The 26,477-nt window shown below is 45.1% G+C and overlaps 2 protein-coding genes and 1 long non-coding RNA gene across 3 annotated transcripts; 2 read left to right on the forward strand and 1 right to left on the reverse strand.

The window, feature by feature from the left end:
- Positions 1-6,675: 6,675 nt before the first annotated feature.
- fzd7b (frizzled class receptor 7b) lies at positions 6,676-10,528 on the reverse strand. Its single transcript, XM_079738237.1, has one exon. It carries the CDS (start codon positions 9,561-9,563, stop codon positions 7,878-7,880), a length of 1,686 nt encoding a protein of 561 aa, XP_079594363.1. The 5' UTR covers positions 9,564-10,528; the 3' UTR covers positions 6,676-7,877.
- A 6,997-nt stretch (positions 10,529-17,525) lies between these two features.
- Positions 17,526-21,068, forward strand: LOC307077332. Its single transcript, XR_013811932.1, has 4 exons — positions 17,526-17,630; positions 19,804-20,225; positions 20,648-20,785; positions 20,972-21,068. It is a non-coding gene; the product is annotated as an uncharacterized lncRNA (long non-coding RNA).
- A 758-nt stretch (positions 21,069-21,826) lies between these two features.
- LOC307076969 (uncharacterized protein) lies at positions 21,827-25,030 on the forward strand (the record flags this gene model as incomplete). Its single annotated transcript, XM_079738201.1, has 9 exons — positions 21,827-22,757; positions 22,842-22,916; positions 23,085-23,129; positions 23,219-23,260; positions 23,626-23,670; positions 23,806-23,889; positions 23,994-24,047; positions 24,499-24,571; positions 24,886-25,030. Exons 1-9 carry the CDS (start codon positions 22,190-22,192, stop codon positions 25,028-25,030), a joined length of 1,131 nt encoding a protein of 376 aa, XP_079594327.1. The 5' UTR covers positions 21,827-22,189.
- Between the last annotated feature and the right edge of the window lie 1,447 nt (positions 25,031-26,477).

The raw sequence follows: 26,477 nt of genomic DNA on the forward strand, positions 1-26,477 counted from the left end.
CAGAGGTCAGTCTGTCTGACAGTTATGGAGGTCATTTAACAAGACAAGATAAAAATGTGTTGATTGGGAAATATCAGTGTGGACATAATTTACATAAATTACATTTACAAAGCAAAACTATTTTTTTACTGCAAACATTTGTGAATTCTGTGGGTTACGCATAATAAAGTATGTTACATGTATGTTACATGCTAACATATTTAATGTATGTTACATGCTAACATACTTAAAGGGATACTTCACCCATTCAGAACCGGCGTTCTATCTTTATGAAATCGCTATTGTAATATAAAAAAAAAGTAATTTTTCCCTCAGTCTAACCCAGTCTTCCCTTGGCCCAGCTTTCCTGATCAAATTTTCTCCAGAGATGACGTCAAATGACACGTTTGACGTAATCTCGGGAGAACTTTTGGTGTGTTCCTGAATCCTCGAACGCCAGACTTCTGAGTCGAAAGTTGAAGATCTCCCAGCTTTCTTGTGGCATTTCTCGAGGGCACGCCCCCTTTTTGTCTTCATCTTTTGAAAATCTGAGAGTAGACGGAGAGCAGTGATGACGCTCTCAACAAAATGGCTGCGTGAAGACTTTTTTTTTTGTATTTGTACCACGTAGGTCATTTTAATGTCAATTTTAAATGCTTTTACACACCTGATTACATTGCTACTTTATTCCGATCACCAATTTATACATTGCATGGTCTTGCTGTGCGTGCAATACAATGTAAAGTTGTGTTGTTTGTTTTCGGCTGGTTTGCTCAGGAGGCTAATGTAGCTAACAATAAACAACGACTAGCCAATTTCATGCCACAATCACAAAGACAAACAGGAACGCTATGAATGCTCCGAGACCGGAAGTGACGTCAAACGTGCAACTCGGAAGGCTGGCGTCCGAGGATTCACGAGGATTCAGGAACACACCATTTGCTTGCCTGCTAGAAGGGCCGAGGACTACAAACCACTGGTTCCGCAAATTTGTGAACCCACCAATAAGGAATGAGGGGGGGCGGGGGCTCGCGTCCGAGATGTAAACACAATGTCCACCATGTTTCTGCACCGCGAGAATTTGCAATGTGAAACAGCCGAAGTGGATTTTGAAAATCTATTGTTGGATTTGGACATTCAGGGCTATTAGTACGAGCCAGAATACAGCCAGGAAGAATTGACACAAATAGAGGAGGCTGCTAGCCTGGGTATACCCATGCTGCCTTGCGCGCAATTTCATTTTGCGCTGCTAGGCAGCCTGGATACCATGGGTCCGATTTTCGCCTGAGATAGGGAACCAATCACAGAACGGGGAGGGAAGGCAAGACGATGACGACGTCTATGCGACACACCCATCGTCTTCTTCCTCATCAAATTTTTGTTGTTCTACATACGTCATCTGGCATAATTGATACGATTGGCTATGAGCTACGTACAGACTCATATGATAGACATTCGTGGCGCCCAATAAACAGCTCCGGGCAATCGTAAACCACGCCTCAAATACGAGCATAATGGTATGGTATGGTATGGTATGGTCTGTCTGTCTGTCTGTCTGTCTGTCTGTCTGTCTGTCTGTCTGTCTGTCTGTCTGTCTGTCTGTCTGTCTGTCTGTCTGTCTTCCCACGGATGGCTATGAAAAACATTTTGGATACAAGACGTGGTCGACAAGGAAAGAAAGAAAGAACAAAGAGTGAGAATGCAGACGAGACGCCTGACGCCGCATTCCTATGATGTCTGGCTGCAGCCATGTCCTACAGGCTGCAGAAGCTCTTCAGTTACTCTAAATCCTCACACCGAAGAACGTCTGACTCGGATAATAAAACCGTCACGGAAAATACCGACATTGACCGAAGCCAAAAACCGATCTCCGAGTTAATAAAATTTGTGTGTACCAAACAGAACGACGTGTTGTTTAAAAGTAAGAGGAACATACCGAGGAACACGCACACACACACACACACGCCAAGTTAGACGCACGCGCACACACACATACACACACACAAACACAGACGGTGTCGTCTTAAAACAAGTCTCTGCGCGTCAAAGGTCTGGTCACGTTGCGTTAACCCGTTCCGTGTCTGTTTATTAATCTGTCAATGTGGCAGTTCCATGCGCAATGGGGATTTCTAAAGGTACAGTGGCGGCGACTAGCGCCAGGAGCTGAACCATTAAGAGCTAAAAAGGTTCTACGAGCGCTTCAGACCAACCTTACCAATGAACAACGTACGAAAGAGATTCGTAGCAAGAACGTTTCGGGAAACACGCAAGGAACTTAAAGAAGAGGTTACGAATGTCGTCGTTAGAAGGCTTTAAGAAGGTTTCGGGAAACAGTTTGCATCCGTAGCCAATTGAGGCCAAATTAAACAGCATGTTTTAATTGAGGATGTTGTCTCGACTGTTCTTTGTTTGGGCCGTGGGTACAGCAAGGCGAGGTCAGCTCAACTCGCTTCCAATAATTTCGAAATCTTGCAACTTCCAAAAAATATTGTATTTATTTTACAAAACAAAAATGAGCAAAACTGTCTTCTAAATTGAGGAAATAATATTGGAAGCAGGTTATTTTACTGGGAAACGAATAAACCATTAAAAGAAACGAGTGAACGTAAAGTGGTCGAAAGTCTTTTTTTATTCAAAATGCAGCTTTCATTATATATATATATTTTTTTCTATCTATTTTTTAAATTAGTGTAGGCTATTCTATGTTCGCCCATGGTTAAATAAATGTTTAGGCCTACTAGAAGGATTTCGAGCAATGTTTTATTTGCAAAGACTGCAATATGTTTTAGAACGCTATCATGCACCTGCGCTTGAAATGAAACTCGATCTCGGAGCAATCGATTTCAGCACGTTCTTTCTGGACAGCACCGTTTTCGAACGACGTAAGCAGTGTTCCCTAAGAAGACTCGTAAGAGACCATTCGCGAACCACGCCTATAGAGGTAAACAACTTTGATAAGTCTAAACGTAGGAGTCTTCGTAGCGCGCTAAGAGACAACGTGATCGGGAAACCGGGCGCAGAGTAACGGACGATCACCGTGATTGTGGAAGGACCGGTACACTCAAATACATATTCATACACAAAGTCAGCCATTGCAAAGATGTATCTTAATAACTCACACACAAAGACAATGTTGCCTGGTTTTATTTTTAAACATAGCCTACAGAAAACAAAACACGCAAACACACACACACACACACGGACACAATTAACTCGATGCCAAGACTCCCTAAACCAGTCATTAGTTGATTAAACTACGGCAATTACCTAGTAACACCACTTTTATCCAGTGTTTTACTGACCCCGCATTGATATTTAATGTAATTGCAATGGTCAAACTTCAGTCGCTCATTAATTTTATCCCTTGTAATATATTTTAGCCTTAGCAGCTTTTTGGACAGCAGAATTAAAATCGGTAGGAGACGTAAGAGAAGCTACGGAGGCCTGTACTCTAAACCATTGAGATCGTCAGATGAACATGAGTCTCGTCCCACCTTCCGTCCACCAGGGGGCGCTCTGAGCCAATCAATTGAAGGATCGCGAGATGGCTCAGAAAAAGTTTGAATGAATGCAAAAAGCCAAAACTGTGATTCATGATATCCGTAAAGGAGTTTATGTTCGACGTGTGTCTTGAAAAGACTAACCATTTTGGATAGATTTGATATCAACGATAACGTAAACGACCTTATCGCATATGCGTAAATGCAAATTACGCAAATGCGTAGAAGTGTTATTTGCCCCATTATGCCTCTGATTAGGAGACACCAGCAGACAATAGTCGCTTTATAATCCCCTAATCGACTCCTGAAGCTCTTCAGTTACTCTAAATCCTCCCACCGAACGTGTGACTCGGATAATAAAACCGTCACGGAAAATACCGACATTGACCGAAGCCAAAACCCGATCTCCGAGTTGATAAAATTTGTGTGTACGAAACAGAACGACGTGTGTTTAAAAGTAAGAGGAACATACCGAGGGACACACACACACACGCCAAGTTAGACACGCGCGCACACAGATGCACACACGCCAAGTTACACGCACACGCACACACACACACACACACACACACACACACACACACACACACACACACACACACACACACACAGACGGTGTCGTCTTAAAACAAGTCTCTGCGCGTCAAAGGTCCGCGTCTCGTTGCGTAAACCCGTTCCGTGTCTGTTTACACGCAGCGGATGTTTCACGGGGCTTTTATGTGGCTCAGCAGCGGGGCTTTTATTGTGAAGCAGCGGGTCTTGGCCGAGAGCGTCGGGCGTGTGCGCTGCGGGAGAAGGGGGGTCGGAGTGGGAGTATTTATTTGGACAGAGTCTGATTTCACCGGAGGCCGCGGAGGGGGAGGGGAGGGAGAGAGGGACGAGGGGGAGGTAGAGGGAGACGAGGGAAATGGAAAGGGGGAGAGAGGAGGGGGGGAGCATTTACAAGAGAGACATGACAGGGAGGGGGTAGGGGGTAGGAGCTAGGGATTAGGGTATAGGGGGTAGGGGAGTCAGGGCAGTAAACTGACCCCTCTCCCCCCTAGGGTCCCGGGCCGGTCTCTCTCCCCCCCCCCGTGGGTCTCGGCCTCTCTCTTTCTGTAGATCACATTTCCAACACTGGGATACCTCACACTGCAAAACACTACCAGATGTGGGGCGGGGGGGAGACGGGGGAGACAGAGGGCCTTGTAGGGGGGAGGCTGGAGAGAGAGACTTCTTCTGGGCTACTGGCTCCGTCCGGTGATGGGGGAGGGGGCTAGCCTCTCTCTCTCTCTCTCTCTCTCTCTCTCTCTCTCTCTCTCTCTCACACACACACCATGGAAATCTTTTATTTAATCTTTTAACCAAACAGTGTAAAATATTGTAATAAACTGCCAAATAATAACTAGGTCAAATCGAAAACGAGGTCACAAAGTGTTCAGTGAACATGTTTGTCTGTAGTAGTTATATTGATTTAATTTAAGAAGTCTAAATCTAAAATAACTAATACAAAATACATCCCGGCACTTAAAAACAGTCCTTAGCATTGTGTAGCATCTTATCCTAGCTATCTGTGTTGTCTACGGGGAATGGGTTAACCTAGTGATGTTAGTGCTTGGCACTTGGTTCTATGAACATCCTAACTGTACCGACAGAAATATATTGTTGTTTCTCTTTCTACAGACTAATGGACTTATTGTAAGTCACTCTTGGTCTGCTAAATGTTAATGTACTTTATAAACTCGTTGTACGTGATAGGAGAATGCATTGGAGGTTCAAGCCACTCCCTCTTTGGTTCTATAGTTCTCAGACCCGGAGGGATTTGAACCCAATGCTGCGGAACATATAGAGCTTGGTCCCACGGTCGGACATACCTGGATCCACTCCGGTCTGGGGGTAGGGGTCTCTACAGAGGGTCCTGTGTCCAGTTAGAAACACACAAACACACATAAAGATAGAAACGCAAAGTTAGAAGTTAGACAGACACACACACAGTTAGACAAACACACAAAGTTAGAATACACAAAGTGAAACATACACACGTAAAGTTAGAAACACAAAGTTAGAGCTTAGACGCACACACACAATTAGACAAACACACACACCTTGTGAACTTTAGACTGGTTAGATTAAGTTAAATTAACAAGTTATGAACCTTACAGATTAATTTACTTTACGTTTGAATCACAACAAAATCGGAATACACTTAAGAGCGACTTTTCTCAAATCATTCTTTTTATACAACAGGGACTAGGAGTTAGGAGGAGTAAGAGGAGGGAGGAAGCAGGGAGTAGGAGAAGGAAGGAAGTAGGAGCTAGGGGGTAGGAAGTAGGAGGTAGGCATTCCAACAAAAAGTTAATCAAAATTAAGATGAACCTTTCTCCCATCATGTCTTTTTAAACCCTCTCCTAGCTCTGAGTCCACTTCCTTTATCCCGTTCCCTCCAGCCTCCACCGTCCAGAGGTTCCCCCGTCCTCTGAGACACAGGAGGCCTTGTTCCTCCACATACTGAGGCCGGGACAAAGGGAGGCGGGGGAGGGCGGGGGAGGAGAGCATGATGGATCCAATTCCAGCCCCGGAACGCCAGCCTAAGCCTTCCAGGGCCGTTCTCCACACAGCCTGCTGCATGTTCCTCCTGGGCCCCCCGAACGAGCTCGGAGAGGGCATTGTGTTTAACTAGTTTAAGCACATGTGTAACTAGTTTAATGTGTTGTTAGCCATACTGTACTCTGCAGAGATGTAATAGTTAAACTAGTTAAACACATGTGTAGTTTGCCATACTGTACTAGTTTAACTAGTTAAACACGTGTTGTTAGCCATACTGTACTAGTTAAATACACGTGTTGTTAACCATACTGTACTCTGTGGAGACTGACTCACATTTACATTTGAAGTAGTAACTTTACTAACATGGAAATTACCTTACTGAACATGAAAACTATTACCTTAGTAAAGGGTTAGGGTTGGCGACTTACCAAAAGTCCATTTGTCAGAAGAAAGAAAAACAACAATATATCTCTGTGGGTACTGTAAGGATGTTCATAGAACCAAGTGCCAAGCACTAACTAATCACAAGGTTAACCCATTCCCCGTAGACAACACAGATAGCTAGGGTAAGAGGGTAACAACACGAATAGCTAGGGTTAGTTTTTAGGAGTCTAAACAGTCCAATAAACACACCAGAGGGAGCAGACTTTTTTTTAACAAACTGTTTATTTTGTAAAACTGTACAGGTACAACTTGCTGCACATCAAAAAAAACAAACAAAGAAGTCCTTAAAGAAAAAAAACAAGGTTTTCTAAAAAATCTTATAAATACATATGTTCTGTCAACGAGTGTATATTCACAAATTATGTTCAGCGTTTAAAATGAGGCAGATTTTCTGATATTTTCCGTACCAGGTTTTTAGAAAAGATGTGTTTGTGTGTGAATCGTGAAATTCTTCACTTGTTTTTAAGATTGTGGCTGAGCTAGCCTGTGCTGAGCTAGCCTGTGCTAAGCTAGCCAGTGCTAAGCTAGCCTGTGCTAAGCGAGATAGCCTGCGCTAAACAAATATGAAATTAGCAGCACCATAAACTTGGAAAAGAATACTTGAAAAAGAAGCACACAGGAGTGTAAGGAATGGGCAAAATAAAAATACTTAAGTCTGCCCCAGCGGCGGCCATCTTAGTGCCGTTAGGACAGCGGATGGGCTTTAGTTTAGGGTTGAGGGTTCGAGACCCACGAAAAGGTCAGCTGAAGACCACATCCATACTGCCTGTCACAGTCCGTCGGTGAACAAAACAAAACCATGAAGAGAAACAGAACAAGAACACTTAATTTGGCGTGAGGGGCTCACTCCGTACAGACGTCATCGCTTTGTCCACGGGGGAACTAGAAAAATAGAAATCAGTCTTTTAGACGTGGAGGGGGGGGGTCCTCAGTGAGGTACCGTAGAGAACGTCTGGGGGTCGGGGGTCCCAGGGGGAACTGAGGGTGGTTCAGGAACGGGGGAGGACTCAGGGGGTCCAGGTCTCTGTGGAGGACCACAGACCCTCTGAGTCAGGGGGTCTCTGGTCCGGGCAAGGAGGGAACTAACATTTCTTGAGAACACTCTTTGAGGAGATCACTCTTTGGAGGATACACTCTTTGAGGAAACACTCCTCTAGAACACCTTTCTGGAGGACACACTCCTCTCACAGGACACTCTAGCCGAACACACTCTTTCAGAACTCTTAGAACAGCCTCCTGGAGAACACACTCTGGCAGAACAGTCTTACAGAACTCACTCTGGGAGAAGTCCACAGGTCCTTTTATAATAAATCCACAGGTCCTTTTAGTCCTTCTAACCTTCTGTCCCGTCCCCCCTGACCCCTGACTCCCTCTCCCCCTCGCCAACAGGCCTACGCTCCTGTTGGCGAAGGGGGGGGGGGGGGGGTTCTACACGGTGGTCTCCCCCTGCGCGCTATAAGTCAACCTGCGGTAGAACCTCCTCCAGGACTGCAGGGTCTTCCCCGACCAGATCCAGAACCCCGACGTGATCCCTACGATCATGGTCATCAGGTACTTGATCATGAAGACCGTGAAGTCAGGGGTGACCGGGGCGAAGTCCCCCGCTGGGCAGGGCACGGCGAAGCGCTTACAGGTCTGCTGGTGCCAGGTGCGCTCCCACTGCGGCCGGAAGGCCTGCTCGTAGAAGTAGCAGGCGATGACGATGGTGGCCGGCACCGTGTACAGCACCGAGAACACCCCAATGCGCACCATCAGCTTCTCCAGCTTCTCCGTCTTGGTGCCGTCGTGCTTCATGATGGTCCGGATCCGGAACAGGGACACGAAGCCGGCCAGCAGGAAGGACGTCCCGATGAAGAGGTAGACGAAGAGCGGCGCCAGGACGAAGCCCCGCAGCGAGTCCACGTCGTGGATGCCCACGTAGCAGACCCCCGTGAGGAGGTCCCCGTCCACCTGGCCCATGGCCAGGATGGTGATGGTCTTCACGGCGGGCACCGCCCAGGCTGCCAGGTGGAAGTACTGGGAGTTGGCCTCGATGGCCTCGTGACCCCACTTCATCCCCGCCGAGAGGAACCAGGTGAGGGACAGGATGACCCACCAGATGGACGACGCCATGCCGAAGAAGTACAGGATCATGAAGAGGATGGTGCAGCCCTCCTTCTTGGTGCCCTGGGCGACCATGCGGTACGTGTCCTCCTTGAACTTGTCGATGCAGACCACCTTGTCGTCCAGGAAGAAGCCGGCTGTGTAGACCACCGCCACCATGAAGTAACAGCCCGACAGGAAGATGATTGGCCGCTCAGGGTAGCGGAACCTCCTCATGTCCACCAGGTAGGTGAGCACGGTGAACAGGGTGCTTACGCAGCACAGGATCGACCAAACGCCCACCCACAGCTTCCCAAACTTCAGCTCCTCCTCCCTGAAGTACATGAGGCCGTGGGGCTTGGAGAGCTCGCAGGGGGCGCCGCAGTCCTTCACGCCCATGAAGTTGTAGTTCAGGTACGGGGGCACCTGTAGCTGCAGCGGGCAGGAGAACGGCCTGGGGGTGCGGACGCTGATGGGCGGGGGCGTCAGGTCGGAGTGGCGCAGCGTCGGGTAGGCCGACGGTGGCGACGACGACTCCGGGTCCGTCGTGTTCTGCCCCACGCAGATCTCCCCAGCGCCGTGGACCGGGAAGTTCTCGCAGCACAGTCGCTCCGGCCACTGGAAGCCGAACTTGTTCATGAGCGCCTCACAGCCCTGGCGGGCGCGCTCACACAGGGAGCGGCAGGGCGGGATGGCCTGTTCCAGGACCGTGCACACCGGGGCGTACATGGAGCACAGGAAGAACTTGAGGTCCATGGAGCACTGCACCTTCACCAGCGGGTAGAACTGGTGCACCTCCAGCCCCGCGTCCTCCTGGTTGGTGTGACCCAGCAGGTTGGGCATGATGGTCTGGTTGTAGGCGATGTCCGTGCACAGAGGGATGGAGATGGGCTGGCAGAAGCCGTGCTCGGGGATGGAGATGCCCTTCTCACCGTGGTACTGCGAGGCGAGGAGGGGCGCAAGCAGCGCGGTCAGGAGCATGTAGCGCGTGAGCCACACGCACGCACGGGTCTGAGTCCACGGCGCCGTCATGGCTGCGGGGAAAGGGGAGCGAGAAGTCCGCGACGGGTGAACCCGATGTGCGAGAAGGTCCGAAAGACGCGGACCGCACAGCCGTACGTAGGGTAAAAACGCGCTAATACGGTAAAAACACGCCGTCTGACTCCGTGACCGTACTATAGATAGAGTATGGTCGGGTGAAATAAAGGGGCGCACAAAGTCTGCTACTTTCCAGAGACTCGAAAAGGTCAAAAAGACGCGAACGCACCGCCGTTAATAGGGTAGAGACGCGTTAATACGCTAAAAAAAACGCACTCCCACTCAGTGACTATTGAATATAGGGAGTACGGTCGAGTTAAATAAAGGTATTTTCTAGGGAAGTCCAAAGCCGCCAACCACACAGTCGTTAATACGGTAAAAACAAGGTAACACGTCAATATGGGGGGGGGGGGGGGGGGGGGAGGGGAAGCGCACTTCCACTCAGCGACTATATCATAGATATGAATGAGTGAGTATGAGCGGGTGAATTAAGCCCTTATCTGGGTGAATGTCTCCGGTCTCCTCCGCTGCATTCCTTATCCCAGCGCGACGCGCGCAACTCTCCACGAAAATGGAGGAGCGCAAAAATAATTCATACTCAGAGCACGAACCCGAACCCCGAAAACCGAACGAACCCGAACGAAAACCGCGTCTGATAAAGTTGGTTACTCCATGAAGGTCAGCGCAAGTGGGGGGTTGGGGGTGGTCTTACTGCTTTTTGGTGCCGGGTGGGGTGGGGGAGGGGGTTCAGAAGTTATGGTGGTCCTGCAGAAGTCCTCCACGCTTTACGCATGCACGAAAAACAACCCGAACTTCGTCCGGAAGCGGAGCTCGACAGCGTATAATGTCCAGGTTCTCCGTGTTAGAAAGTTTCCATTGTTGCACTGGTCGGGTCCTCACTGGTTTGGGTCCTTAATGATTTGGGCTCCCGGACCACTATGGAGTTGCTGTCTCGTGGACGTCGGCTGCAGGAATGAGCTCGCGCTCCGCGATGACTCCAAGCGCTCGGGGAGCCGGTTTCAAGCCCCCCCTCCCCGCTCCTCCCAGTGCCGACTCGAGGGGGCGCCTTGAAACTCACCACACACACACACGCACACACACACGCGCGCACACACACACACACACACACACACACACACACACACACACACACACACACACACATCCCCCCCCGCTGCCGAGTCGTCCAATCGCGCGGTTTGTTTTCTCATGCTCCCGCCTGCTGATTGGTTCCGCTGGGTGAGGGGCGGGGCGTCGCTACCTTCAAAGCTCGAGCCTCATTATGTATTCAGCGCGTGCACTGTAACTGGGAGGTTTCGTAACCTGTTACTCTATGACCGCGTGCACGCGACATAACTTTGCACGATTCACGTCCCCACAGGTATGGGTGCGTGGGTGCGTGAATGCATGTGTGAATGTGTGTGTGAGTGATTGAATATGTGTGTGTGTGTGTGTGTGTGTGTGTGTGTGTGTGAGTGAATGATTGAATGCGTGTGAATGAACGGTTAAATGTGTGTATGAATAAGTGCACGTGTTAGCAATTGGCTGAATGGGTGTATGAATGGGTGAATTCTCAGGCGAAGAGTTTGACTTACAGTCCAGGAAGCACCACATTGGAGAATTTGCCTATGAATGGGTGACCCTGTGTATGTGACTGTGTGAATGGGTGTATGAATGGGTGAATGTCTGGTGCTGTGAGTTGCCACTGGTCAAAAACACGCGGTATAATCTCCACATCTTAACGTTAGCGCCATGCTCTACGTGATGCTAATGCCGCGGCGCTCCCTCTCACCCAAACCCTGCCGGGATAACCCCCGCTATATGAACCCCCTCTCCCCCAGATCGAGCCCACTCTGCTGGGATGGCTGTAGGGGGGAGGCAGGAGGAGTCCTGGACATAATGGTTTTATTAATAGCGGAGGGAATGCCTTCCTACCGGTGAATCACAGAGCAATGAGGATCAGCTGTCGGGGTGATGTCTGGGGTTTGTGTGTGTGTGTGTGTGTGTGTGTGGGTGGGTGGGTGGGTGGGTGTGTGTGTGTGTGTGTGTGACACAACAATTGTTGTACTAATCACGCTCTAACACTCGATACAGACACACACACATACCTGCACACACACAAACCCTGTCACTGTCGGTGTGTGTGTGTGCGTGTGTGTGCATTTGTGTCTGTATTGAGTGTCTATGCGGTGTTTCTGGTGTGTGTGTGTGTCTGTGTGTGTGTGTGTGTGTGTGTGTGTGTCTGTGTGAGAGACACTTTAACATTAGACAGAGGGTTAGCGTACCTTTTAATCACGTGGAGCAGCATGTGACACTAAACCCATTTATGTGCGGCGAATCGGTCGACTCAGGTATGTGTGTAGACATTGTGTTTGTGTGTGCAGATGTGTGTTTGTGTCACAATGACACAACACAGAAGAGACTATTTCAACTGCCTGCATGTATGAACAGACACACGCACACACACTGGTAGTCGACTTCCACATCAGAACAACCTAGCTTTTAAATCAAAGAGAGAGAGAGAGAGAGACAAAGACAGAGCGAGTGACAGAGAGAGTGACAGAGAGTGAGAGAGCTCTCTGTATGTGACTCACATCGGCGTGACGACAACATCACCAGATGTAAAGCGATCACACGCTCGCCGTGGCAACGCAACCTGAGAGGAGCAGATCAATCTGCTAAGATGTACCAGGACACACACCCACACACCCACACACACACACCCACACACACACACACACACACACACACACACACACACACACACACACACACTCTAGTAGGGCACACACATAGACACGGATGGGAACATACACACACACACACACAAACATAGAAACACACACAGTAACACATGGGAACATGAACACACACACACACACACACCCAGCCCTGCTGAGGTGACCATGCTAGATGTCAGTGCATCTCCCGGTGGCGAGGTCATGGGCTGCCACCCAGTCTCATGTTTCACCTTTTGCTGGGAGACGAGCTGGAGGTTATGGTAGAGACTAACTTATGGTCCCACGGCGACACAACGCAAGGACCGCACAGACGCTTCGCCGCGGTCGTGAACCTGTTCTGGTTCTGTGTCGGGATTTAGTGAGCGGACCAATCACAGCCCTCGCTGCTGCGTCGGCGCTGCGCAAGGTTAACGATTTTGGGGCACGTCCGGCCCTTGGGTTGGATGCAAGGAGGGTCCGCAAGGGCGTAAGGGGTCCGTAAACCACCCCCGCCACACACATACACACACACACACACAGAAACACACACAATCACACACACACACACACAGAATCACACACACACACAATCACACACACACACAAAAACACACACACACACACAATCACACACATGTGATCACACGCACACACACACACACACACACACACACACACACACACACACAAACTTTCAGAGGTCAGACATTCCACCGGACCCCTGATTAAAAAATATGGAGTTAATGGCCTTTATGTTTTTCAAAGGAAAAGTATTTGTGTACACACACACAAGCGATACATACAAATGCAGACAGATACAGGCACATGCAGGGAGACACACACACACACACTCTCTCTCTCTCTCTCTCTGTCTCTCTCTCTCTCTCTCTCTCTCTCTCTCTCTCTCTCTCTCTCTCTCTCTCTCTCTCTCAGCTAACAGCAACTGTGTGCTATACTTAACACTGCAGTGGTGACCGCATGGCCCAGGGTGACACACACACACACACGCACACACACACACACACACACACACACACACACACACACACACGCCCCTCTGTCCACACACCCCTTCTCCTTGTGGCTGACAAAGGGAAGCAGATGCCAGTGTGTGTGTGTGTTTGTGTGTGTGTGTGTGTGTGTGTGTGTGTGTGTATGTGTGTGTGTATGTGGGTGTTTGACTGGTTCTAATGTTTTTCGTTTTCTATTTAAAGCCCCCCTCCCCCCCTCTGGGTTTGCTTTCTATTTTGCAAGATTCCTCCTCCCTTCCCCCTCCCCCCTCCATTCTTTCTCCCCCCTCCCCCCCCTCCCCCCCTCCCCCCTCCCCCCTCCCTCCCTCAGCAGCCTGTTATAAAAGTTGAGGTTTTGAGAACGCAGAGAATCAATTGCTCATGTCTGGCTCTGTGTATGTGTGTATGTGTGTTTGTTTATGTGTGTGTGTGTGTGTGTGTGTAAGTGTGTGTATGTGTGTGTGTGTGTCTGTCTGTCTGCACCACCCGTGGTCGTGCTTTGATTATTGATTAACCCACGCTGCTGCTGTGAGCTGTCACAACATCCTCCCCTCTCTCTCTCCCTCTCTCTCTCTCTCTCTCTCTCTCCATCTCTCTCTCTCTCTCTCTCTTCTCTCTCTTTCTATCTCTCTCTCTTCTCTCTCTTTCTATCTCTCTCTCCCTCTCTCTCTCTCTCTCTTCTCTCTCTTTCTATCTCTCTCTCCTTCTCTCTCTCTCTCTCTCTCTCTCTCTCTCTCTCTTTCTATCTCTCTCTCCTTCTCTCTCTCTCTCTCTCTCTCTTCTCTCTCTTTCTATCTCTCTCTCCCTCTCTCTCTCTCTCTCTCTTCTCTCTCTTTCTATCTCTCTCTCCTTCTCTCTCTCTCTCTCTCTCTCTCAAGAAAGCTTTATTGGCATGAGAAATATACATTTGCATTGCCAAAGCAGGTGAACAATAAAATAAACAGCATTATTAAATAAAAAGTAAAAAGGTCAGGTATATAGTATAATATATAATATAATAAGTATAAAACGTTAAATACAAAATATCTATACATATCAAATGTTATACTATAAAAGTACCATAAAAAGTAACATGTGCAATATTATAAAAATAACAAAAAATTACATTATCTTGTGTAAACATAAATTAAAGATTTCTAAAGATTTTTTTTTTCTTAAAGATTTTTTAGAGTGTTTAATTCAAGAATAAAACACTCTAAAAAACTCTCACAGTATTTACATTATGGAGGATGTGTGCAATAGTGCAATTATTGTGTGCAGAGTGAGTTCAGGGGGATGAGCCTATGGGGAGTTTGAGGTCCTTCTCTCATCACAACAGGGGACGAATCTTGCTGCTGCGTTCGCACATTGTTGTATTTCTCCCAACAGGTATGGCTGTTTGTGAGCATCTGGAGTGTCTTTGAAGTCCTTGCATGCCTTTGTAATCCGTGGGAAGTGTGTATTCCTGATGTCTTCGTATGACAGGAAGTCAGAAAGTGCAGTTCTGTCTCTAGTTGGTTGTGTGTGCAGTGGCAGCACAGTCTGTCTTCTCTTGGGAGCCAGGTCTGTCTGTGGTGTCGCTTCTCGATGGCCAGGCTGTGTTCGCTGAGTTTGTATCTGGTCAAAGATTTCCTCAGTTTTGGGTCGGTCCCGGTGGTCAGGTTTTCTGCCATGGTGTAGTCTCTGTTAAGGGACAAATAGCATGCCAATTGACTCTGTTTTTTGGTGGACTATTTCCAATGTGCCAAATACTTTTCCTTTTGTTTTCTTATAATTTGGTTTTGCCTGATATGTTGGTTGTTGTGTGTTGGACAGAGTCCCTGGACAAGCTGGCTAATGGGACACTTTTCTGGGCGTAACTCTCTGTGGGTAAGAGCCTTGTTGTGGAGTGTGTTGCTGTCACTTTCCTTAAGGTGGTTATAAATTTTTAGGGCTCTCTTCTGACTTTTAATAACGATTGGATACCGTCCTAATTCTGCTCTGCATGCATTATTTGGTGTCTTTCTTTGGACTTTTAGCATTGATGAGTGCAATGGGCTCCATCACTGCGTCAAGTATTTTTTGCCAGATCTTAATTGGGATGTCTAGTTTGATATTTATTTTTATAGCATCAAATCTCTCTCTCTCTGTCTCTCCGTCTCTCTCTCTCTCTCTGTCTGTCTCTCTCTCCCTCTCTCTCTCTTTCTCTCTCCCTCTCTCTCTCTCTCTCTCTCTCTCTCTCTCTCTCTCTCTCTCTCTCTCCCTGTCTCTCTGTCTCTCTGTCTCTCTCTCTCTCTCTGTCTCTCTCTCTCTCTCTCTCCACCTCTCTCTCTCTCTGTCTCTCTCTCTCTGTCTCTCTGTCTCTCTCTCTCTCTCTCTCTTTCTCTCTCTCTCTCTCTCTCTCTCTCTCTCTCTCTCCCTCTCTCTCTCTCTCTCTCCACCTCTCTCTCTCTCTCTCTCTGTCTCTCTCTCTCCTGCTAACAGGAAGAGAGAATGAAAGCGTTCACGATGAAATGGCAACAGGCATGTTCTCAAGAGGGAGGGAGGGGGAGGGATGGGGGTGACAGTGATGGTCTGGTGGTGCGGGGGTCCCCCGGTCCGGTGCCAATCTGTGCCCCTAAAAGGCGTTGGCTAGTGGCCGTGTTTGGGTTAACCTCGCGGCGCGTTGAGGCTCTGAGGCCACGGAGCTGTTTGCTCATGAGACGCACGGCAGGTCAGAGATGTGAACCCACAACCTCACACACACACACACACACACACACACACACACACACACACACACACACACTGTGTCTGAGGTGTGTGTGTGTGTGTGTGAGGTATGGAGGTTTGTGTTCTTGTTTTTGTGACCATGTTAAGACTCGCGGTTGTTAAAATACCTTCCATATTAAGACTTGAAGACAAAGTTGAGACCTAGACCATGGTCCTAAGAAGGAAAAGCTGTTGGGGGGGGGGTTGTAATGACATGCTTATATGTCTGTAGGAACTAGGTAATGAAAATGTAAAAGTCTTCAGAATCTTGTGTTTTTGTCGAAGTGTGTGTGTGTAGGGGTTGATTCCTGGTTGACTCCTAAGTGGAGACCCCAAAATGGTCTGGTCATTTAGTGGTACTGCAGTGTGTATGAAATTCTGAAACCACACCCATTCCACGCCCATCCTCTATGCCACTCCCAAGTCTCAAGAAGTGTTGTATTTGGAGGTAAATAGGCAATACAATACAAATACAACAAAATATAATTCAAGTACTTTTTGGGTACTCCAACTCAGTTGCCATCAACCATGTCTCCCTCCAACTGTTTCCTGTGCCTACAACTGTTTTAGAATAAAAGTCCTTGCTACAATAATTCAATATTAAATAGCCTTATTAAACTTTTTAAACTCATCATGTGTATTTCTGCATCCCTTCTCACTGACGGCAGTTCGCGCCTTTAGTAACACACAAACTGGTGTATGGTCCTAAGATAGACTAGCACTGACGACCCAACCCCCCACTGCTGTAACACGTGATCGTAGTTCGCGCCTTCATTTAAACACAAACTGGTGTATGGTCCTAAGATAGACTAGCGCTGACGACCCAACCCCCCACTGCTGTAACACGTGATCGTAGTTCGCGCCTTCATTTAAACACAAACTGGTGTATGGTCCTAAGATATACCTTAATGTACCCCTCCCCCAATTTCAACCTGGCAAGTTCGCGGGATATCTCCTCACCTAATGCAAAAGTTTGGATAACAAGACTTGGATGGATGGTCAAGACTGATGTATGAATGCATGCAGGTAAGAAAAATGTTCACTAAAGCCATTTCTGTATAACTCCACAGCTATTTTGCTAAAATGTGTACAGTGTTTGACGTGTAAAGCATTATTTCATACGTTTTTAATCGAGTAGAACTTAACATTTTAGGGAGGCTAGTCAGTGTTACTGAAAATCGCTAAGGAAAGTTAGTTGCTGGATTTGATCATAGCTTTGCGTATTTTACCCGACAAGACGGTTTTAATAAAGTGGAGGTTTCATGCTTTTGACAGTTTTATTAGGTAAATGTTTGTCGTGGAGCGTTCGATTATCTCGGCGTCTTCAACTTGCTTTTGCACTATTGGAAAATTCTGGCATAATAAAGAAGTCATTTTAAGTAGCATTACGTCTTAATTACATCTTGCACGCGCGATCCTGATGGCTTTGCCCACTTGCATGCAAACGTCATATAATTTTCTTTAACAACATAGCCTCGAATGATTATAAGCTCAAGACTAGTAGGCCTAGCCAAAACGGATGAACTAGTTCGAGTTGATTAATAGTATTTGCACGTTTTTGTTACAGAGAAGCCATGGAGTCAGCTAATGACAGCACAATTTCACAGCAATGGTCAGAGAAGGTATGTGTTTTACCCTGATTTCATTACTACTGTTTTAATCATCTTTTCAGGCTGCTTTCTGTGCATGGTTTTAATGGATTGTAAATGACTTTATCAGACTACAGATTTACATTACGAGAACACAGGACGAAAATGCTATTGGTGTGCTATTTAGACATTCAAAATGCACGATATTTTCCAATCAGTACACTCCCGTAAGGTTCTTATGCAACTGTTCACTCCTCCAGTAAATAGGACGGACCTTAGCTACGACTTGGCAACGGGAGGTATGGTCCACTCAGCTATGAGCTAACGTTATGCATTGTACATGATTCGAAATCTTCCCAGCTTTTATTCCACAGATACTAGGGTCTATAGCATATAACCGCGTTGTCTGATTACAGTTGAATTCATTTTTCACAATTTACCGGCTCTCGTTTTGAAGAAAATCACCGCGCCATTCGTTTCAATGGGAATCGCCACGGTCTATACTTCAACATAAGGTGGACTTTGAAATTCGTCCCAGCCTTTATACCCAAGATACTATAGGGTTTATAGCATATAACCGCGTTTTCTGATTACAGTTTAATGCATTTTTCACAATTTACCAGCTATCGTTTTGAAGGCTGAACGGACAAGAGTACTAAAGTGTGACGTCACGTTTCGAGCGCAACAGATTTTCGGTTCTACACATACCAAATTAACAAGGGGAAATCCTATGCCACACAAACCTTTTATAGAAAAGGAACAATCTTTTTGCGATTTGTGAGTTTGCTTTACCAATGATGTAAGTAATATTGAGAATAGATTGTCTTCATATTAAAAAAAAAACTAAACTAAACTAACGTTTACAAACTTTTCCTTTTAATACCCCAGGGGAATACATGAACGCCTCGACATTTTTCGATTGGTAGTGATTTTCACCTCTTGAAATTGATTTATTTTAATTTTGAAAGAAACAACACATGGAAGCAATGGAGAACGCCATCTCTCGTTCGGTTGTTTAGAACTGAAAATCCGGTTGCCAGGACAACGTAACGTTTTCACTTTAGTACTCTATTTGAGTGGAACAACTTAGCAGGTGTCCATATAGCCTATATAGGGTTAGCCTAATTGAACTAGTTTAAAAAGAGAAAACATTTTGACTAAAAGTTGACTAAAATGTAAGGACTTTTCGTCGACTAAAACTACAAAGGAAAACAATGACTAAAATGTGACTAAATATACTAAGCATTTTCGTCAAAAGACTAAGACTAAGACTAAATCTAAAATAAGTGACAAAATTAACACTGGAAATAGATTGTGCCAATGGAACGAGGAAATTGGGGGGTTCCCGTTGCCAGGCCGCGCTATGTAGTACGTATATTTCGTATATTTTTTTTGTCCTATGCCAAACGCATCCCTGAACATGACGTGTAGAATGAACAAACATTAATGACACTTTTTTTGTGTTTATGACTGTTGTCATTAAACGTCATTTGCTTTTTGTAAAGTCTGCACCCCAAACAGCGTCAACTTTACAAAAAACAAATGACTCTTTCTTCCTGAAGCAAATCTGTTTTGTCCTAATGTTTCAGCTGAGGTATTCTCTAGTTATCTTGTTAAAGTTATTTTAATAAAGTATGATACTTAGTATTGGCGACTGTCTCACAAATTTCAGTCGCCAAGCAGCTGAGTAGGGGAAACTAACGTGCCCGACGCACTAGATGTCCAAACTTCCAAACAATCAAGTTTCAGTTTAGGTTGCTTTATTTAATCTTCACAGTATCCAAGCATTAAAAACATCAGTGAGTCAGACAGTTCATATCCATATTATCCACAGTAGCGATAGAATCCACAGGTTTAGCAGTAATCTATAAACGAGACTTCAAGTATATCAGGATAAAGTTCATAAGCGAGGATAAAGTGCAAGTGCAGACTCCCAGCAGGATAAAGTGCAAAGTGCCAAAAATGGGAAGCATAAAGCGGTCAGCAAAAAGTAGGCTTCCCCCATCACCCACTCACTAACTAACTCTCACCTAGCGAGTGAACAGGTGATATTTCAAATCACTACTGCCACCACCACCACGTGACCAATTAGTGCACGTCATCACGTAGACACACCCAAACACAAGACCCAAGCCTTTGCCTGTCCGTAACACTAAGTGTGCTCAGTAAAACTTGTGTGATTGACATAGGATGTTTTAAATTGTAGGCTTTGGGCAGATTGAGACAACGTATGGATGGATTGCGCCAACACCATGATGAGTGTGCAAAAAGACATCATTTGGTTCAAGACAGCATACCTGTTAGTACTTCTGGTTTGCTTTTGGAAGACCTGCAACAGGTTACTATCCACATTATTCTAGTAAAAAAGCTACTGTTATGTTAGCTGTCAACTTTGCTCTACTGTGGGGTATCCCTATGGATGCATGTTCTTTCATAGAGCCACCAGAGCTTACTGTAATGCATCACTGTGTGTTTTGGAATCTTGTGGATAGACAGTCATTTCAAATGTTGGTTGTATTCTAATTTCATAGCATTGTGAGTGTGTGTAAACTTGTCTGTCTGTCTTAACATCCATTCATCTAGGAAGAGCCAGAGCCACCTCCTCTAGAAAGGACAGACAGCGTATTCGTAAGTGTGGTGTTTGAATTCTTTGACATTCAAAATAACTGGTGATGTAACTCTTTATCCCTTTATATATATGTATGTATGTATGTATGTATGTATGTATGTATGTATGTATGTATATATATATATATATGTGTATGTATGTATGTATGTATGTATGTATGTATGTGTATATATATGTATGTATGTGTATATATATATATATATATAAATATTAGCATCAACAGTGTACAGTACAGAAGGTTTGCAGAAAGGCTGTAGTAGTTGAATAATTCTGGTTATTTTACCAGGTCAGGGTTAGAAACCTGCTTGTCAGAAGGTTTGTGACAAAGTTGTTAGTCGGAGGTGTTGGCAAGTTGTCTATTGTTGGGGAAAAAATATATATATATTTTACAATTCAAATGGTTGGCTTCATATCAATTTAGTTAACCAAGAAGATGCTGAACATTACTGAGACTGAGTCCTCCAGTAGTGAAAGTGTAAGTGACGAGGACAAGGAGTATGTCCCTCAAAAATCTGAGGAATCAGATGGCTCCTCTGATGAAGAGCCTTTGAAAGTGCCGGTGAGTTACTTTAAATGTGTGAGAACCTTGAATGTCTTACCTGCTGAAGTCACACTGTGAAGATCTGCTCTTGTAGTTTGTTAGTAGAATATGACAAATGGTCTTGCAATTTAAAATGTGTCTATATTGTCACATGTGCATGCACAATTTACAGTTTACTTTTGTTCTTGCCGATTTGCTTTCAAGATTCCACCCAGAAAAGTGTACAAGAGGGTCAGACAACTGCCAGAGGAAAGTGAAAGTGCAGTGGAGAGTAGCAGTACTTCCGTGGTTGTAATGAACGTAAAAAAAGTGAAGGATGGGACAAAAAAGTACCATCAGAAAAGAAACTACTGCCTTTTTTGTGATAAATGTTACCCAAAGCTTGCGCGCCATCTCGAACAGAGGCATGCTGATGAGGCAGAAGTGGCCAGAGCACTGGCATGTCCAAAAAGATCTAAGGAAAGAAGGCTGCAGTTAGACTACTTACGGAAAAGGGGGAACCGAGCCCATAACGTAGAGGCACTTAGAGAAGGGAAAGGTGTGGTAGTGCCTTGCAAACAATCCAGTGGTGCCAATGCAGATGCCTCAGACTATCACCACTGTCCCAATTGTCAAGGACTTTTCAAAAAGAAGTTCATGTGGAAGCATATGAAACGGTGTGCTCTTTCACAGAAATGTGGTAAAGCTAAGCCAGGAAAAACGCGAGTTCAGTCTTTGTGTGCATTTGCTCAGCCAGTTCCTGCTGGTGTGACAACCAAAACATGGAAAATGATAAGTAACATGTGCCAGGACAAGATCGCACAGGCAGTTCAAAAAGACAGATGCATAATTGCATTAGCACAGCAAATGCTAAACAAGAAAGGAGCGTCACAGGATGAGCATATCCGCGCAACACTAAGAGAGCTTGGAAGATTATTGCTGGCTGGACAGGAGGTCACTCCTCTGAAGAGTATTGAGCAGTATGTCATGCCATCAAATTTCCATCATTTAATCAGAGCAGTAAAGGTTGTTGCAGGTTATGACGAGAACACCAACACCATCAAAAAGTCATCTCTGGCACTAAAACTGGGACATAGCATAAAGAAAGTAGCAGACCTTGTTGCATGTGAAGCCCTCATATCAGGAAATCAAGACAAAGCAAAGCTGATTGAAAACTTCCGCGAGATATATAGAACACGGTGGAATGAGTTCATTTCTGCGTCTGCTTACCGAACACTGCAGGAAGCTAAATGGAATGCGCCTCAGCTTATTCCATTTACTGATGACGTCAAAAAGTTGCACCTTCATCTGGATGAGAAACAGGAGGAGTACTCCAACGTGCTTTCCGGTGACCAGACGCCAAGAAACTGGACCAATCTCGCCAAAGTGATCCTTGCCAAAGTTATCCTGTTCAATCGGCGTCGACAAGGAGAGGTTTCCAAGATGTTGTTGACGACCTACTTGTCCAGGGTGTCAACACCTGTACATGATGACATCGCTCATGCCTTATCGGAGGTGGAAAAAATTCTATGCAAATACTTTTCACGCATGGAAGTAAGAGGGAAAAGAGGAAGGAAGGTGCCGGTGCTATTGACCCCTGCTATGGTCAAGTCATTGGATCTGCTTGCAAAGGAGAGATCAAATTGCGGGATCCTACCTGACAATGACTTCTTATTCGCCAGGCCTGGCAGTGCATCTCACTTAAAGGGGTCAGACTGCATTCGTGTCTACGCAAGAGAATGTGGAGCTGAGCAGCCGCAGACCCTCTCTTCGACGAAACTCAGAAAGCAAGTGGCCACCTTGAGCAAGGTGCTGAACCTTACAGACACCGAACTTGATCAGTTGGCGGAGTTTTTAGGGCACGACATAAGAATCCACAGGCAGTATTACCGCTTGCCAGAGGGGACTCTGCAATTAGCCAAAATAAGCAAAATTCTGATGGCATGCGAGCAGGGAAAGTTGGCAGACTTCAAAGGGAAAACATTGGAAGAGATTACCATAGAGCCCAGAGGTAAGAAGTGTAGGGTGTAGGGAAAATGACCATGTCCATGTATTGTGCTTATTTTGGCTCATTTGTGTTTTGACTGTTTTCCAGAAACTGTTCAGACAATAACAGAAGAGTTGGATGATGAAGAAGAGAGTCTGAATGAAGAGTCCATTGAGGCCAGTGGTAAGGAATTTGTATTTGACTGTAAATAATGTATCAGTAGTGGATAGGAAGAGGTCTTTACTGAAATAGAATAATAACAGTAGAAGAGAATGGAAATGCCAATATTGTCTACATGATTGATTACAATCTTCTAAGTAGATGAACATGATACCCATGTTGTTTTTTCAGGATCCAGCTCCTCTGTGAGTCGTATGACAAGTCAAGAAGATTATGGTATGTACTTGGAAACAGAATGATTGTTTTTTCATTTCAGGAAGTTTCCAACATTTCAGGGTATTTTGAAAATGTTGTATTTCCTCTAGACTCATCGGTGCCACCGAGCCAATTCAGTGCAGATGTTTCAGGTAATGTACTGAAACAATTTATATCGTTTTGTCTTATGTTTCAAATAATAACTGCATGCATTAATATGTAATTGGGGGTGGGTGATTTCAGGATAAGGAAAATATTTTTAAAAAGTGTGTTCTCTAATTTACTACCGCCTAACCAAAAGTATTTTGAATGCAAGGTTAAGGAGCAGACTTTTAGTCAACCTCTTAAAGAATGGTGGGAAGCAATTTCTTTTGCTTCTGACCTTTGCTTCTGACATTTGTTTTAGTATTTAATATGTTGTTAATTATTAAGTAGTTTTGATTGGCTGTAAATTAACTAGTGTGAGTTTGTGGATAGTTAATGAAGGTCTTATTCTCTTGCACTTTTCCTATGTCAGAATCAAGTTCATCTTCAGAACTTTTGCTGCAGCCTTCTGACTCAGGTATTGTCCTCAAAAAAGTGCTGTAAATTAATTTCCTTTGAACACAGAATTTAAAGTAAACAGAATTAATATGAAATTCACTTTTGAGAAAAACTATTGTGCGTATACTTGGGTTATTCTTCCTTGTTTTTCTAGACTCATCAGTGCGACCCCAGCGCTGTTCCACCCCAAGACGATCATCAGCTTTTAAACCTTCATCTTCATCATCAGACAGCAGAGGTATTTTGGGAAATGTCTTCCTAAGAAGGTCTGTATTTTGCACAATTAATGTATATGGACATTAATTATCTTTCCACTATTCTTTTCTCTACATTTTGTCTCAGTCTCACAAAGATCAACCAGTTCAGCAGAAAAGAAGCCTAAAACAACTCATTCAGGTATGGAATGTAAGGGTTCATGTCTGCCTTCATGGTTTCCTGTTAGTTAGATAATTCTAACTGCAAATCAACACTTTATAAGTTAAAAAGCTGATAAGGTCTTTGTCAGGAGTGCAGCTATTAAATACTATGTTACCTTGGTGCTCTTAGGCTTAGGAATTGCAGACATAGATTGTGTAAAAAAAAATAGAGACACAGAAAGCTTTTAATTAATTTTTTGTTTTTGTTGTTTTGGCCTACTCAACAATGCGTTTGAGCAATTTAAATATGGTTGTCACTCAAATTTTAAAGCAGGTGAATCACATGATCAATAAAATAAGTTCAATCTTAAGTAAACTGTAATGTTGTTTCAATAAGGACTAGGTAGAGAAAGTTCAGTAAGGTTGTTGAGCAAGAGTGAAACGTTTGTGATCATGATTTACAAGTGTTATCTAAATGTTGTGTCTTTCAGACCCGGCACCAAGTTCCCAAAAAAAAAAATGGAGTGACAAGGAAGTTGCTGCTGTGGAGTCGCAAATGGGAAGGTACTGACTGATTGACCTGATTCTAACTTTTTTCTTGATAAGTTGCCCACTTGCCCACTCACTACACGATAGTTGCGTTTCAATCCAACTGATGCGAATTAGTGATGCGCATCCGTGGTAATGCACATAAATAAAATGTGCATTAATCACCGTTTCCAACACCTGTTGACAGGGACGTTGGAAGTATTTTCTGACGGGGGATGGTGTCAGTGGTGGTCCGGGCGTAAATTTTGACATTGGTTTACTATCTGTCTGTCTTGTTGCTTCTATGTTGTGCATGGGGAAATATTGAAGCTGTCTCATCCTATCCTAAGGTTCATCACAAAGGGCACAACCCCCGGAAAGGAACAATGTGAGGAGTGCATCAGAAGGAGTCCTGAAGCGCTCAAGAACAGGGACTGGAGGGCAGTTAAGTACTATGTCCGGAATAGGATTGTGTCTCTCACAAGGAAAACATGAGGACATGTTTTGTCAGGGGGGGGTGGGGGGTGGCAGGACATCTTTTTGTTGTCGGGGGAGGGGGGGGGGGGGGGTTATAGCATTTTATTTTCATTTTAAGTCAGTTGACTTGAAATTACTGTACTGTAATTAATGCACTCTTCAATCTTTATTTTGAACAGAAAAAGTGTAATAAAAATACAGTTTACAAAGCACAACAATATAATGTCTTTAGTGGTAGTACTAACCTGGTCTTGACCAGCCCCTCGTTCTACACTATCGTTTCGTACAAGGATACAAGGATACAAGGATACAAGGATGCTTATTTGTCACATGCATATGATTACTAATGTAAAGAATGCAGTGAAATTGTCAGTTCCTGTCAGAGTACAGTACAGAGGGACTGGACATTCAGGTATTGAGAAACGATTGTTTACTGGAGGTGTTTACATTCAAAAAGACTGGATCAGCCCTTGACTGATAGCCTGTAGTATTCTTGCGCTGCCTCACTCCGTTAGCTGACTGGCCAGGTCATGAATTCTCCTGGAGGAATCCAGGTCAATGGCTGAAATCTCAGACGTAGCTACGAAGGGAGAAGATAATCGAGCGGAATTGCGTAGGAAGGCTTTGGCCAGGCTATGGTAGTACAGAAATTAAGGTGAGATAACAGTTACATGGTCAGAAAACTGTTTAACTACAGATGAGGGTGGATAATATTCATAATCCACTTTGGTCTCCACTTGGTTTTATACACACACTTGTTTGCCCCGCCTTGAGGGGCGGCGACAAGAGGTCCTAACATGCTGTCAAAAAGTGAGGTTTGGTTTACATGAGTGTTTCCACAGTTTCAAGTGCACATGATCAAACTGATTTTTTTCTGAACCTAGTGATGTCACTTTTACCCCTCTATGTTGACAGAAAAGCAGGGTCCTCAGAATGATTGGCCCTACCTGGAGTCCTAAAAAGGTCACAAATGCAAGACTGGAGGTTTGTGTGTGTGTGTGTGTTTATGTGTGTGTGTGTGTGTGTGTGAGGTATGGAGGTATGTAGGTCAAGAGAGACAAAGACTGTTTAGGTCTACAGGACGCAGCATAGAGACGGCGAGCCTTTGGAACGTACAGCATTCAGACTATTGGATTTGAACTAAACACACTAAACATAAACTTTAGTACAACATAGTTTATGTTAGCCTGAGGACATACATATTACCCTAAGGTACATGCTAGTCTTAAGAACATCGTTTATGTTATCCTTTATCATATGATAGCCTAAAGTACATAATTGATTAGCCTGAGAACATATTAGCCTAAGGTACATGCTAGTCTTCAGAACATAATACATGTTAGCCTTTAGCACATAGTACAAGTTAGCCTAAAGTACATAGCATAAGTTAGCCTATAGAACATACTGCCTTCAGACTTTTGGACATGCTAGTCATTAGTTAGCTTTTAGCATGTATTATGTGCTA

Source organism: Pollachius pollachius (assembly GCF_949987615.1).
Source record: "Pollachius pollachius genome assembly, chromosome: 6".
Taxonomy (NCBI): Eukaryota; Metazoa; Chordata; class Actinopteri; order Gadiformes; family Gadidae; genus Pollachius; species Pollachius pollachius.